The sequence below is a fragment of the Hylaeus volcanicus genome, chromosome 1, assembly GCF_026283585.1.
Source record: "Hylaeus volcanicus isolate JK05 chromosome 1, UHH_iyHylVolc1.0_haploid, whole genome shotgun sequence".
Lineage (NCBI taxonomy): Eukaryota > Metazoa > Arthropoda > Insecta > Hymenoptera > Colletidae > Hylaeus > Hylaeus volcanicus.
Window position 1 is genome coordinate 20,199,742 of NC_071976.1, and position 14,151 is coordinate 20,213,892.

Consider the following 14,151-nt stretch of genomic DNA (forward strand, 5'->3'; position numbering starts at 1 on the left):
TTCAACGCCTATAATTTTCCTTGACAGAATCTGTGTCATGAATAATATTCGAATTTGATACTTTTTCCTTTGGTATCAATGTGTTACGAACACTCCGTCCAGTAACGCCCTCTATGGAAGGAAGTGCGGGAAAAATCCTTACCTCGATACAGATATATTAGGTTGTCCCGAAAGTTTCTTTCGCGACATGCACTCAATTATTTTATGTAGTCGTGTTTCTATAAATCGACAATCTAATTTCATAGATATTCATGTTGTAACAGTAATGGAGCAAAATGAATCGTGCACAATTCAGTAATGTAACATAAAACATAAAATATTGTGCATGTATTACTTATTAATAAAGCGAAAGAAACTTTTGGGACAACCTAATATTTATATTTATTCCTCGAATGAAAATTAAAGTCTAAATAATTGTAAACAAATACAAATGTAACTATTCAATAGGAAACGTGTTGTATTAGAATAGAGATTGCACAACTTCATGGCAGTGAGGGTCATGTAAAAGATTCAATATTAAAGGGCACACCAATAAAATTACTTTTCCCCTTGTAAAAATTTGTAGACGACACTGAAGTCCTTTTTAGAAAATCCATGAGCGATAATCGCCCTGAAGATTTGATGCGCCAGGGAACCCATAGGGATGGTGGCTTCCACTTTGGTGGCTGCGGATTGTGCCAGTCCCAAGTCTTTGGCCATTAAAGCAGCACCGAAACCACCCTACGATTAAAAAGTAATTAAGTGGATATATAAATGTTAAACTAAAGAAATGATTATTCGGATTGGAAAGTAGTACCTCATAATTTTTGGAGCTAGGAACATTATCGAGAACCCCTGGAACTGGATTGTACAATTCAGAAGACCAGCATCTACCACTGCTCGAGTTTATGATGTCAGCCAACACCGTGACGTCTAAACCCAGTCTGAAACACGATAATTTCGATGAAACGATTATATCACTCGTGATTTATCGAATCCTTCCCCGTTACTTTTGTCCAAGGTTGAACGCTTCCGCTGTACCGATCATGCTGACAGCCAAAAGCATGTTGTTGCATAATTTCGCTGCTTGACCCATTCCCACGGCCCCGCAATGTACCACCCTAGATCCCATTGATTTTAGAAGAGGCCCTGCGAGCTCCAAGTCCTTCTTTGATCCTCCCGCCATGAACGTTAGGGTGCCATCTTTGGCAGCGTTCACGCCTAAAGAAAAGTGGATTACATGCTTTTCTCATTTCACAGGATGTTTGAAATTGTACTAATTATATTTAAAAAATTCTTAATTACAATAATATATTGCTAAACATAATTTTGTACTGATATGTATTACCTCCTGACACTGGACAGTCCATAAACCTGAGTCCAGACTTTTCAGCGTCATTTGCTATCGTCTGAGACACAAACGGATCCACCGTGCTGCTGTCGATTAAAAGAGTATCCCTCTTGGCAGACCTGCAAGCGCGAACGACTACGAAGAATGCTTGCGTGATAATATTACCGCTAATTTACCTTAATACGCCATTATTGCCACTATAGATGTCCAGAACGTGTTGATTGGACGGCAGCATCGACACAACGACTTCGACGTCTTTCGCTACGTCGGCGGGACTCGAAGCAACGTCAGCGCCTGCTGCCTTCAAATTCGACATTGCTGATTGATCGATGTCGAAGGTAACCAACATGTGGCCCTAAAATATGGTTACTTTGTTAATACAAAATAAGACCACAATGGCGTTGATTAAAAATATTCTACGAGTTCGATTACCTTCTTCAACAGGTTCCTCGCCATGTGCCCACCCATGTTACCCAAACCGATGAATCCTACTCGCGAAAAGCATCGTGATCCAGCGACTTGAAAAATGAACGTCTTAGGTGAGATAAACACATTCATCGTAACGAAATAAAATCACTATGGCGGTGAACTAATGTGTTTCTTTGATACGGTTTACTTCGCGGTGTGCAATCCCGAGTCCGCTATAAATTATGGATCAAATGTCGACTTAATTTAAATATCAGATTCCTTGATGTATTCGAAAAGAGTGGCACACGAGCGAACACTATTGGTCTCCACGCGATCATTTCCATATAAAACACAATGGGAGTAAAATTCGTTTCGAGCACGTGGTACGCTCCGCGCGAAACTCGAAGACTATTCGTGATCGATGGTACACGAACAATGTTTACCCTCCAACCGATGAGTGTTATCAACTCTCGTTTAGGTACAGATCTGCTTAAAAGTATCTGGCACATTCATCGTTCAACAATTTTGCATCTATTCATTTCTAAAGTAAAAGAAATATCGCATTTAGTTTCTTCTTTAACTTCTTTTTAAATTGGGATTAAGGATGATTAAAGGAGGATGAAAAGAGAACTCATTTTCGTCTAAACTACTATAATCTAATCAAAAATTCCACGAATGCCTGATACTTTTGACCAGCACTGTACCAGACAATGTTGACCAATTCTATATCAGGGCTCGATAAAGTTTGTTGATGTTATTCCAACTTGCCCCCTCTCTTGCACGCGCTGTTAAAACACGTAATTAAACGCGGCATAATTATACCAAAATGTCGAGTCTTGAATGAAACAAAATGAGATCATAGCTCTGCCATTCACGTCACAGTAACGCGTCGATCACGCCAGGTAACTACCAATTTCTTGTGTAATCTTAAGTTCAACGTTACGTGAAGGTTACACAATTGCGTGTCAGATCATTTTCTATCACGATAAACGCACGAGATTCAATTCTGAACTTACTTTCATGTAAGAAATAATTAAATCGATGAGAATTATGGTTGAATTTGATTAACCCTTTATTTACTAAATTTTTCAAAAGTTTCTAAAATCTAGGCGCCCATCTTGGTCTTATATCATCTTATGGAGTTGTCCCTGACTAGCTTCCAAAAGAAAAGAAGATTGTGCTGCCATCCGACAAATAAAAAAGGAATTTCATAAAAGTGGACTTGAACGTCACAATAGGTTTCAAAGCGTTTAATTCATACAGTACCGTGAGAAAATTGACGGGAGTTATAAGTCCCGCCACTAAATAAAGGATTAAACAGTAACGAAAATATGGTTGTAGGAATTTATTATAAATTCTAACGTCTGCGATAACGTTTTGCGGGCACGTTAAGTAGATAGTGTCGCGCGCAATGTGTTACGTATTGTAAAATGAAACTTGTTGTATAATTACACAAATGAAACACTCATCTATCTCTAGGCGTCGCAGGCTTATTAAAATCTTATTAGAATAATGAACTTAATTGCATAGCTTATATTGATCTATGTGTTCGTGTAATCACCTATTCAAACTGCTGTTTAACAATTAACAATCATGATTGCAGTTAACTATGATTAAATTCGTGCACTTCTGTAAACGGTATAAAAACTACATATAAAACATTAAATCGTTGTATATCGGTGGATATTGGAGATCTTTTTTGTGACGTAACTATTGGACAGATTAATTTCAAACTTTGTACATATATTCAATTATGTTTGGTTAAGCTATACGAATCTTTTTAAGTAAAAATTCTCTTAATAATGCCTACGACATTCCCCATTTTTTCCCCAAACGACATTTCGTTTATTACGAAACCGAACAACCCCTTATCACCACATAAGCCCATAAAACCTAATAAAACGCTAGGGGAGACATTATCGACTAATTTCTTCCCCACTATCGTTCGCCAGGGCTAGTTTTATTACTCTGCATCGTGCGTAATTCCTTATCAACCGTGAGCCGTAAAACTTAACGGAAGGACAGCAACTAATTATTATCCGATGTTATGATGCAACATTCCTCGTCGACGGTTCGAAACATTGTCGATTAAGCATGGTCTGTAACGATAGCTTGTCAGCAAACTACTGTAATTGAATTCGTCCTTGCACTCGTTATCTGCCGTCAAACTGCACCCTGGACGTTGGCGTTTGTATGCACAAGGGTGTCACGAAATTGCAGGTACGGATACGTCCAGCAGCCTTTGCGTGGGTGTTTGCGTCACCCTCCTCGAATAATTCACCTTGAGAACCACCATCCCCATTCCCAGAAGGGATCCTTGAAGACTTGTCACGTTTGCGCGTTGTTGAGAGTGGCTTGTGAAAAAGTTTGCCGGACGAGATCAGAAGACCCAGAGGCGGAGGACTCAAAGGGTGAAGGGTTCACAAAAGGATCGTCGTTTGTTCGAAGGGCACTGTAATTGAGAGGATCGCAGATCGCCATGAAGGCTAATTTTTTGTTTTACAATTGGACTCTGTTGATTGCTTCTGTCCTGTGTGAGAAGAGAGGTTTGCTCGATCCTGAGGTCGTATCCTGGATCTCTAACGAGGATTTTAGGGTGGTTATCCAATCGTCCTTCCGTTTTTCAAAGTGCTGCAGTGTCCTCTTTAACGGTTGGTAGAATCTATGGTGTTGACTGTCATGGTTGGTTACTGGTGCCTTTGAGCTTGGAACTCATTTTAGAATAGTTATAATTAGTGAAGTTGAATACTTGTGAATTTTTAAATGGAGGTGATATAGTTAGGAATGCTAGATAATAGTGACTCTAATGGAGAATTGACCATTCCTATTTTTCACGTTATATAGTAAAGCGTGAGCAAATGTATGGTAATTAACGTGTCTTAGGTTGATTTTCAAGTTTTAGTATGACTCTTGCATTTTCTTCAGACTCGATCGAGGCCTCGAGAGTCCTGTTTAATCAGTTCAGAAGCGTTTATCGGGGGGTATACCTCTTGGAACGAAGTGTCAGTGACTGCAATGGGTACCTCCTGTTGGGATCGAGCGACGAAGAAATCAGACAATTCTTGAACAAGTGAGATTTAGCAGGACGTAATAAAACATTTCATTAAGACACGAAATAATTCTTCCAGAATACCAACGTTACTCTGGAAAACGGAAATCGTGATCATCGTGAATGACAACCTGTCAAGTACTTCCGGTATATTCGATGACTCCTTGTACGAAATTGCAAACGTGAATATCGTCTCCGTGACTGGAATATGGAGTCTGTCGGAGAACTACTTGAAACCCCGAATATTCAGTAAGCTTATCAGGTACAGCAACTTCACACCTCGCACTTGTATCCTCGTCTTCCTTCATACTCGAATGATTTTTATTCGAAGCTATAGAGAACTAGAACACGGGCACGACAACTTCAATTTCCGTGGAAGGGAACTGCGAGTTTGCAGCATATTCCAGCCCCCTATGACGTACTTTAATCGCACGGTTAACAGAGTGATCGATGGAGTGCAGGCAGAGGTTTATGTAATCGATGATGGTAAACTGATTAGCTTTCTGTGCTATCTATTCCCGATGGAAGAAATACTTTAAGTTATTCTTTTTCAAAGATCCGGTAAATTCATAATTGATGGAGTAACACGTTTTTACAAAACATAGATTTACATAGGGATGGTATCGAGACGCAGCTGTTCCTGGACATGGCTGAAAAATTGAATTTTACGTGGACGATTAGAAAACCGGATGGAGACACGACGTAAATATAATTATACTCCGTGGTAATTAATTTCGAAATTCTGGTTTAATATTATCTTTTGTCTAAGATACGGAAGACGCTTCAATGCAACAGCGTGGAAGGATGGCATGATATCAATGCTGCGCGAGAGCAAAGTACGTCTTCTGAAAATTAATTAGGTTAATTACACTTGTGAGATACGCATAGCTCGCGTACTGGGAGCAGTGAACGTTCGACAATTTTGTAATATAAATTATAAGTAGCAATCCACATTTTTATATTACTAATTTCTAATCATCTATGATTTATTTTAATTCGATTAAACCCATAATGAATTAATTTGTTCATTAATCTGCGATATCACCTGCTCTCAGGCAGATATGGCGTTTGCTAGCATCTGGATGACGCATGATCAGAACCAGTTCGTGCATTTGTCGGATCCATGGCACCAGGTGTACATCAGTTTCCTGGTGCCTCGACCACGTCGAACGACGACCTTCTGGGCCCTCACCAGGCCATTTCCAGGCAAGATCTGGTCCCTCCTCGCTTCTTTGTTGCTCCTTCAAATCCTGTACATGTGCGCTCGTGCCTGGGTCGATCCAAAATATCCGAAACGTAAGTTGCTTCGAGTCAATTTTATAGAAAATTCTCTATTAAAGGAATAATACAAGTTAATTCGTGCTCTTCAGGTTACCAGAACTTCTTTGTCAGCCTCTTCGTCCTGATCGGCGCCTTCCTGAGCAGCTCAGTGCCGAGAACTGCGCCAAACAACAAGCTCCATGTACTCCTCTGGCAGGTCGCGGGTTGGTTGATAATTACTGCTTATTCCAGCAGCCTGGCGGCCAGGTTGGCCACTACGGAATACGAGGACAGGTAACATTCAAAGAATTTTCCTCCCTTTGAAGAGTTTTTAACCCCTTTCAGATCTGGCGTCCACAATTGAGGATACAACATTTTAAAATTACCGAGACTAACGTTTAGAGCGAATATCCTTATTTGTACAGACGAAGAAAGACCAGTTTTCCTCGAAAACTATACTATTAGGATTTTTTAAAAAATTTTTTTTTCACGAATTTAATAAAAATTGATAACGTAAGAGGGCTGTGTCAATTTATGATCTAGGATCGATACCATCGACCAGTTCCTCGCAGCCAATTTGTCTTGGGGGCACATGAACCAACCACCGCCGTTTAAGGATTACTTCGACCTGACGGTACGTGAGATCCATCGTTCAAAATGACATCCTTTGAATTATAATTGCGTTTGACAATGATACCTTATGTAAAACGTACTCGATCCTCCTAGAATCCACACGCGGCGCAGTTGCCGAACAGGTATCGTACCGTAAAAAATCCCAAGGAAGCGAAAAAGCTCATTAGCGATGGTAATTATGCGATAATTGGAAAAATTGTGGACAATTTCTTCTTTCCTGACGACCAAATCTCGAATGATGACCTTAAGGTGATCACCGTAACTGTATTTAGATTTAATTAAAAGCACACGTGGCACTTAAGATAAACCCATGATACAGATATTCCATGTAATCAAGCCTTGTGACACGTTAGAATTACAGACTCATGAGAGAATCGGTAGGACGCTTCTACACAAGTTTTGCGCTTCAACCATGGCTTCAGAGACCAGTAAATAGGGTAAGTAATGTTAGGGTAATACCATATTTCTTTGATAACGAGTACATAATAAAGGGATTACGAAAAGAAACTTTGAGATTTTTATATTTAATAAAAAAATACCCCCAATGGTGATCGTCAACATCTTTCACGTTACATTATAAATGAACGTTAGAAAACCCTTTTTTTCGAGGGATATCTACTATTCTCATTGCAACGTCGATTATCTACAGAACTGAATATTTCTGCTGCAATTATTTCTAAACTTTGCAGATGATGTTACTATTGAAGGAAACTGGCATCACAGTCTGGCACTTACGTAACGTCATCCGCAGACGCGATTGTAGTAATTTACGCGAGGTTCTCATCGAACACGACGGATACGACGGAAGTATTCAAGTCCTCGGACTGACCCCGTTAGCCGCTGGATTTTCATTGCTGATCGCTGGATCGTCGATGGCGGTATTCGTGTTTTATTTGGAACTGAAACGCGCCTCTGGATCTAACACCATTGGCCATCTTCTTGAGTGCATCGCCAGCAAACGTGCAGCGCAGAGCTATAAAACGTTGCCCCTAAATGGCGTTCACTGTGCGAAAGAAATCCATTTTTATGCGCATACAATGCGGTATGACAGTAACGCTGTGAATCGCGGACTTACGAATCTCGATCAATAGTGATTTTCTTAAAATCAAACGCGCTGGATCGATCAATATCGATCACCTTCTTAGGTGATATTTTCGAGCGATATCTAATCTGGCATGTTTATAATATCTCATAAGACTATTTTCAATGATTTTGTTGGTATAACATAATCTCTTGTAGCATTATTTTACATGTTATATAGTGACTGACAGTTCTCAATTTTTTGATAGCAGTTTCATTTCCACTTGGAATTTCCTTTTATCTTGTAAGATTTTTACTACCACCGCCACGGTTTTATCACAACTTTTACTAAATTAAAAAAAATTAATGTGTAACGTAATTGAGCTATTTCTTTTTATAGCGATCTCTCGAAGAGACCGACACTTTTCTTCGTGGTATTCTAAGAATGTAAAATTGTGAATTATATTCAAATATTTACTATCAAATCGCCTGTCAGTATTAATGCGAATTAAAATTTGTATTGATACAGAAGAAGAATTGAAATGTAAATTAAAGTATATCTTATGTTCCAACCTGTCAACCTGTCAACTTGTCTTATGTCAACTTGTCATATATTATAATTTATATACAATTTTACTATCTTCTAAAGCCGTGCGAATGAGACTGAATTGTTACTGTGTTAGTTAGACGTCATGGCTCTTCGCGGGGTAAAGAAATTGCGATGTCGCGGAGATTTAATCATACATGGTCGACGTACACAGATGTCAGTTGGATCTCGTGCACGGCACGAAGCGCATTCGATGCAGTGGCTACGTTTCTCGCTGCAGCTTGTTCGTTTATAACGCGACGGCAGGAAAACACTGTAATCAAGCTATCTCAATTTTCATTAATTTAATTTGTGTTAGATCGCAAACTAAATAGTGATATCGTGAGTACAAATTCGTTTTTCGGCATAGAATATCTCGGATCGTTTAATAATTATTTGATATGATCAACGACAGCACGCTGCGAATAAAAGATTTGACCTTTTGAGGAGAATCCAAGCACGATTGGTACGTGAGAATGATAGCAATTGAAAGATAATATTTACGTATGTTTCGGTGTCTCGTGTATGGATTAATTCATAGCCAAGGGGGCCACTACACATTTTTCCAAAAAAGAATCGATTTTTTTTTTTTTTAATTTAACCTATTTCGGATCTATTGATGTTAATTTTATAATTTTTCGATAGTTAGAAATGGCAAAAAAAATTTTTGAACAACAAATTTTCACATAATTTTTAACATCAGTCTAAAGTCATGTGATTCTTGTTGTTTTTGTTTATTATTTTTAGATGAAAGCCACTGACAATACTAATTAGATTATTACGCACATATTATAGGTACAAATAATCGGTATTTCTTCTATTGGCGTTGGAAGAAGTTCCAAGTCAGCGGTGACGACTATTTGCGTTTAAAGCATTGAGGAATGCTTTATTAGCTTTATTGAATTTTTTTCACTCGAGGCATTATCACGAAAATCAAAAAACAAATTGAATCGTATTTTTGGTCTACCGATATCAATTACTCAGGCTACAGTTTACCTATCGAGTCCGGACTATTTTTGTTTCACGCAGTGTTTAGTTTAAAAAATAAAAAAAAATAAAGAAAGGGTGAAAAAGACACCAAAATAAATGTTGTTTCCAAAATCGTCCTGTTCTTTTTTTTTTTAAACTCACCGCTGTTTTTTAGTTTAGACTTTGTAGCAGAATCTAAAAAAAGTTGGGTATGTTCGAATAAGACACAGCTGAGAAAAATGTACCGAAAGATGTCAAATTTTACATAGAAAACATAATGTGTAGTGCCACCCTTAAGTAAACCGTGAAACACGAATAACTATACGAGCAGTAACGAAAGCTTATCTCTGGAAAGTAAAGGTTGATTTTGTGACCCATTTTCTGCATTATGGTTACGTAAGTAGAAAAAATGACGAGTCATTGTGATGCTCAAATTATTTTGACTGCTTTCGTTGATTGTTGAGATAACATATCTTAGTTTAATGTTTAGCTATCAGCTATTAATTGTGTCGTTAATTGTTTGCTTACACTGCTTAATTTACAAAAGAAAAAAGCAATCGCGGTTTGCGATACACCTAGTGACAATATGTAGATATTAATATCAACTTGGGTTAATATATGCCAATCTAGAAAATCCTCTTCTAAGTCGTAGACATGCTTCTAACCAGGCCAGTGGCTAAAGTAGGATGCTTTCACAAAGAAAGGAAAATAGGAAGTATTCAACTCTCCCCCCACAAAACCATACTTTACTTTAATTTATGTAGTCATGCCACACTTACAAATATTCGTTTTCGCTTTATCAAATGCCATTAGTCGGTATGATCATAAAAAAAACATTGTATAATTTACAGTTATCAGTTCGCGAATAACAATGAAGGAAAAAGGACACATCGACGATGGTAAGATACTTCTTACCTTCAACCTCGTACTCTTCTATAGAATTTAATTTCAAAACTACTCGCAAGTTATAAATCTAATTATTAGAGTATACTATTTAAATATTTTTTAATGACACTAATTTCTACTAGCTCAAACAGCCACGGTAGATGAGCACATGAAACTGATTTATGATGACAGATCAGTCATCGATTCGAATTTCATCGACGTCACGCCAGATGATTTGCCTGAATGGTTCGACGAGAAACTGTTCAAAATGTAAGCGGGATCGCGAAATCGTACGATTTGAATTGCCTACAGCAAGATAATTACTGCGAGGTAACTGATGCACTTATAATTCTAGGGGCCAGGCATTTTACATGGAAAATTTGCTGGGACTCGTAACTGGAAACGTGTTAGGACTGTTGGCGATATTGGTTGTCCCAGACATAACGGAGGTGAGGGTGTTAAACATCTTTTAATTTATTAAAAAATTGAAATTCCTGCACAATTAGATTTTTCTTTATTGCATTAAAAAAAAATGAAAGTCTACCTGTGAAAGAAAACGCGCCATTTCAGGCCTTTCACCTTTATTTTTCAGGTGCTCACGTTCACAAGGAAGAGTTCGACGATCTCCTTATCCTTCAAGCGATACGCAAGAACAGCGTTCTACATATACAATCTGTTCCGCACTGACATGCTCAAGAATGAATCAAAGTGAGTTTCTGGGAATAGCATTAACAATTGTACATGTGTGCAATTTATCTCGACATTTTCGACGCTTCAGTTATGTTCTGTCCTCCCCACTAGAGGGACACCGCCCAAAACTCATATACATACTTATAATACATATAAGCCATTCCCGACCGATCTCTAAAACCTGCTAGGTAGGCCTACTAGGTAGCTTTAGTGACGAGTCCAATAGCAAGCCCAGGACGAAACGCTCCCTTCCTTTCAGTATCGCTACCACAATGTTTTCAAATAATTTGTTCCATGTAAACAAATTATTTAAGGTGGTTCGAGATGCTGAACATAATTCGACGAGCACACACATCAGCCAGCAATCGCCATGTCGATGATGGACGTCATGGGATATACATGAAGGACATGGCCATCACGCAATTCGGATTCATAGGGTACGTGTTCGCGTGTCCAGAAAAGATCGGACTGAGTCACTGCACCATCGAACAAAAAGCTGGTTTCAATCATTTCTGGCGCGTCACTAGCTACCTCCTGGGTATACCTAATCGGTAATTACACCGAAATGATAATTAATCATGAGAGATCCTCTTTACACTTAGCTCTCATCATTATCCATATCACCCTAGGCTGAATATCTGTCGCAAAACGGTAGCGGAAACGACACAGTTGTGCAAAAGAATATCGCACGACATTATTAAGAAACATTTGGAGACTATTCTACCAGATAGCGAACGATTGGTAACAAATGCGATACAAGGGCTGTGGTACATCGATCCCTTCCTGAACAGTAACGGTAGCGTCGCTACCATGTACAAATTGGCTGGAGCAGAATGTTGGTATCGCTCTAGCCTCTTCGTAAACGTCTTTATTTACGATTCTATTCATTGGGTCGATGATGAACGGTTTCTTCCATTCACAGATAAGAAGCCTCTCGGATGGATCTCCTGTTTAAACATGAAGCTGCGCGAATGGAATTTTTATCTCTACAGTAAGTGATTATTCAACTACGGAAGAAACCGTCTGCTTAGAAACCGTAAGAACACTGACACTGTGTCTTGCGAACCTTCACAATAGAAATCGAGCCAGTTGATGTTTTATTTTACAAGCTGTAGCTACAGTTTGGCTTTCGTTTACTTAGTTTCTTTAAATATTAAAGGCACCCCTCCTTGAGTACATCAAATCAGTCCTCATATGCGCTTCGAAATTCGAGGGTTCTTTATATTTTTCAGGTGCTCCCTACATCGGGGTAGCGGTCAGGGCTTATTACAACTACTTCCTGGCGTTCCTTTTCTGGTCGATGGAACACTATCCTCTGCTGGCCAGGATAGCGTTTGGGAAGGACAAATCGAATCTATGCCTGTCTTCTAATTGATACAGTGATAGAAACTCATGTGAAAGAATAAATATGCTGATAATGTGAAAAACGAGTTGAGTTAAAAATCGAATCTCCATTGGGATTATGAACGAGGTATGATTCGATGATCAAAGAGGCACTGTGATAGTAATAAAATAAATGTAATAAATGTTTAACGATACCGTTCGCTAGAGGTCGCTAGACATCGAGTTCGAGTTCTCGAGATTTAAGCGGATGGAATATCACCAATTCCCATTTTTCACTTTTATGTGATTCTCTATTTATTTTTCCATTACTTATATTCACGCTATAGGTTTTTCGATACTTTATTTTTATTAGCCGGTCCTAACCCAATCTTGAAAAACTGGTGGAGGGGGGGGGGGGGCGGACGCCCGGAATTCGAACCCAGGCTCTCAGCGTAGTAGTCGGGTACGCTACGTACTGTTTCACTGTCCGCCTCCCGCTACACACCGCGTATTACTGATAACCACTCGATCAGCAGTTACCGAAAATAAATCGAAGACAATAATTAGAAAATAAAATAAAAAGTATTGACAGAGCAAAATAAGTTGAATCTGGTGAATGATACTCGAAAATAGGAAACGTGTGTATTATGCAGTTTTTTAAACAGATTATCAAGTCTTATTGTAGCGTACACTTTATGTAATCTTACGCACATATCAATTAAACGCTGTTTAATTTCGTACTGATATCGTTCTTGGTTATTTATCTCTGTCGATTTAGCGGGGACGATCAAATACAAATAGTCGATTGAGATAACACATCGTGATCCTTTGCGACAATTTGTATTGGAAAACGTACTCGGTTCTCCCAGAATCTATATGCAACTATCAAGCAGGTATTGATGGAGGTAAAGAAAAATCTGATGCTCATTATAGATGTTAATGCTTGGCAAAATCATCGACTATTATTTGTTCCCAGGTGTCTACTCCTAGACAGGTTAGTTCAAGGTAAACATTGTAATTGAATTCAGATCTGTGCGTGTAAGAAGATTAAATTGAGACTTTTATGTTAAAACGTAGATAGCATACATATAACCTCACTCTAAATAGATCTCGTGTCATATACTTCCAATGTTACGTCATGTTACAATTACAGACTCGTAAAAGAATTCGTTTTTTAAAGCTATTAAAATGAATGAACCAAAGCTATTAAAATGAATGAACCAAAGCTATTAAAATCACTTTGCATACATATTTGTTGTATAACAAGTAAACAATATCTTCAAGCAATATCGCTCATTTCCAAGATAACTCTAATTACCAGGACAATAATTTGAAACCACCCAGTAAATCGTTAACAGTGTCTATTCTTGTCCCGAATTCTTTTTATACCAATAATCCAAGAACTTTTGATTGCGTATGGTTTCACAAGGACTGCATCTTATAAGTGAGGACAGTGGATATGCGCGGTTGATCAAGCATTGCCTGCTAATTCATATGTATTACTTTGTATTTATTCTCTACAGTGATCAATGAACGTCTCGGTAATTCTTGTTTTCACAGATAACGCTGTTGTAGAGGCAAACAGGTATCTACGTAACGATTTCATTTATCCGTGATTCTCGTCGAGCACGACGTATTGTGCAATTGCAACGAAAGCGTGCAAATTCTTGAAGGCATTGCCGAATTTTCGTTGCTGATCGCTGGTTCGTCGATAGCGACATTTGTGTATTCGATCGATCACTATTGGTCATCTTCTTGTACGCAGCGTTAGTTAAGTGGGTCCATAGACGGTCAATATCATCGGCCAATATGGGTTGTACGATATTTTGACAACGGCTCATAGACGGTCAATATTATTGTACAATATTTATATTGTGTAAAAAATGGAATCGTATGGAGGCGATATTGATGGTTGTACAATATTTTGCGCAATCGCGAGCACAGACGTACAACCTCATTGTCATTATATTGTGCAACTTCAGTCCCCGCCAGAATTTC

General features: G+C 38.5%; 3 protein-coding genes across 7 annotated transcripts; 2 read left to right on the forward strand and 1 right to left on the reverse strand.

Annotated features, from left to right (window-relative positions):
• Nucleotides 1-433: 433 nt before the first annotated feature.
• LOC128885027 (3-hydroxyisobutyrate dehydrogenase, mitochondrial) lies at nt 434-2,171 on the reverse strand. Its single transcript, XM_054138771.1, has 6 exons — nt 1,763-2,171; nt 1,507-1,685; nt 1,328-1,449; nt 990-1,200; nt 797-923; nt 434-720 (listed from the first exon to the last, which is right to left on the reverse strand). Exons 1-6 carry the CDS (start codon nt 1,886-1,888, stop codon nt 538-540), a joined length of 948 nt encoding a protein of 315 aa, XP_053994746.1. The 5' UTR covers nt 1,889-2,171; the 3' UTR covers nt 434-537.
• A 1,646-nt stretch (nt 2,172-3,817) lies between these two features.
• On the forward strand, nt 3,818-8,756 carry LOC128876273 (uncharacterized). Of its 2 annotated transcripts, none has more exons than XM_054122500.1 (12): nt 3,818-4,389; nt 4,664-4,808; nt 4,867-5,049; nt 5,119-5,273; nt 5,393-5,489; nt 5,557-5,623; nt 5,843-6,083; nt 6,158-6,341; nt 6,591-6,681; nt 6,774-6,929; nt 7,000-7,117; nt 7,370-7,510. In XM_054122500.1, exons 1-11 carry the CDS (start codon nt 4,218-4,220, stop codon nt 7,114-7,116), a joined length of 1,608 nt encoding a protein of 535 aa, XP_053978475.1. In that variant the 5' UTR covers nt 3,818-4,217; the 3' UTR covers nt 7,117; nt 7,370-7,510. The 2 variants fall into 2 exon arrangements, with proteins under 2 accessions (XP_053978475.1, XP_053978467.1); XM_054122492.1 differs by having other exon boundaries at nt 3,825-4,389; nt 7,034-7,117; nt 7,370-8,756.
• Nucleotides 8,467-12,897, forward strand: LOC128876288 (uncharacterized). Of its 4 annotated transcripts, none has more exons than XM_054122530.1 (10): nt 8,476-8,628; nt 8,702-8,752; nt 10,107-10,154; nt 10,284-10,410; nt 10,496-10,589; nt 10,733-10,848; nt 11,145-11,381; nt 11,460-11,665; nt 11,753-11,821; nt 12,063-12,897. In XM_054122530.1, exons 3-10 carry the CDS (start codon nt 10,127-10,129, stop codon nt 12,203-12,205), a joined length of 1,020 nt encoding a protein of 339 aa, XP_053978505.1. In that variant the 5' UTR covers nt 8,476-8,628; nt 8,702-8,752; nt 10,107-10,126; the 3' UTR covers nt 12,206-12,897. The 4 variants fall into 4 exon arrangements, with proteins under 4 accessions (XP_053978487.1, XP_053978514.1, XP_053978505.1 ...); XM_054122521.1 differs by adding an exon at nt 9,431-9,651 and having other exon boundaries at nt 8,484-8,752; XM_054122512.1 differs by lacking the exon at nt 8,702-8,752 and having other exon boundaries at nt 8,467-8,562.
• Nucleotides 12,898-14,151: the final 1,254 nt, after the last annotated feature.

What these genes read in the sequence shown, in the direction of transcription:
- LOC128885027 (XM_054138771.1), bottom strand. Translation starts at nt 1,888, where the DNA reads ATGAATGTGTTTATCTCACCTAAGACGTTCATTTTTCAAGTCGCTGGA. An exon ending in CGAGGAACCTGTTGAAGAAG is followed by an intron (nt 1,686 to 1,762) that starts GTAATCGAACTC and finishes ACCATATTTTAG; the next exon opens with GGCCACATGTTGGTTACCTT. An exon ending in CTAGCTCCAAAAATTATGAG is followed by an intron (nt 721 to 796) that starts GTACTACTTTCC and finishes TTTTAATCGTAG; the next exon opens with GGTGGTTTCGGTGCTGCTTT.
- LOC128876273 (XM_054122492.1), top strand. Translation starts at nt 4,218, where the DNA reads ATGAAGGCTAATTTTTTGTTTTACAATTGGACTCTGTTGATTGCTTCT. An exon ending in CTGCAGTGTCCTCTTTAACG is followed by an intron (nt 4,390 to 4,663) that starts GTTGGTAGAATC and finishes CATTTTCTTCAG; the next exon opens with ACTCGATCGAGGCCTCGAGA. An exon ending in GGTTTATGTAATCGATGATG is followed by an intron (nt 5,274 to 5,392) that starts GTAAACTGATTA and finishes TACAAAACATAG; the next exon opens with ATTTACATAGGGATGGTATC.
- LOC128876288 (XM_054122512.1), top strand. Translation starts at nt 10,127, where the DNA reads ATGAAGGAAAAAGGACACATCGACGATG. An exon ending in GACGAGAAACTGTTCAAAAT is followed by an intron (nt 10,411 to 10,495) that starts GTAAGCGGGATC and finishes TTATAATTCTAG; the next exon opens with GGGCCAGGCATTTTACATGG. An exon ending in TTGTCCCAGACATAACGGAG is followed by an intron (nt 10,590 to 10,732) that starts GTGAGGGTGTTA and finishes TTTATTTTTCAG; the next exon opens with GTGCTCACGTTCACAAGGAA.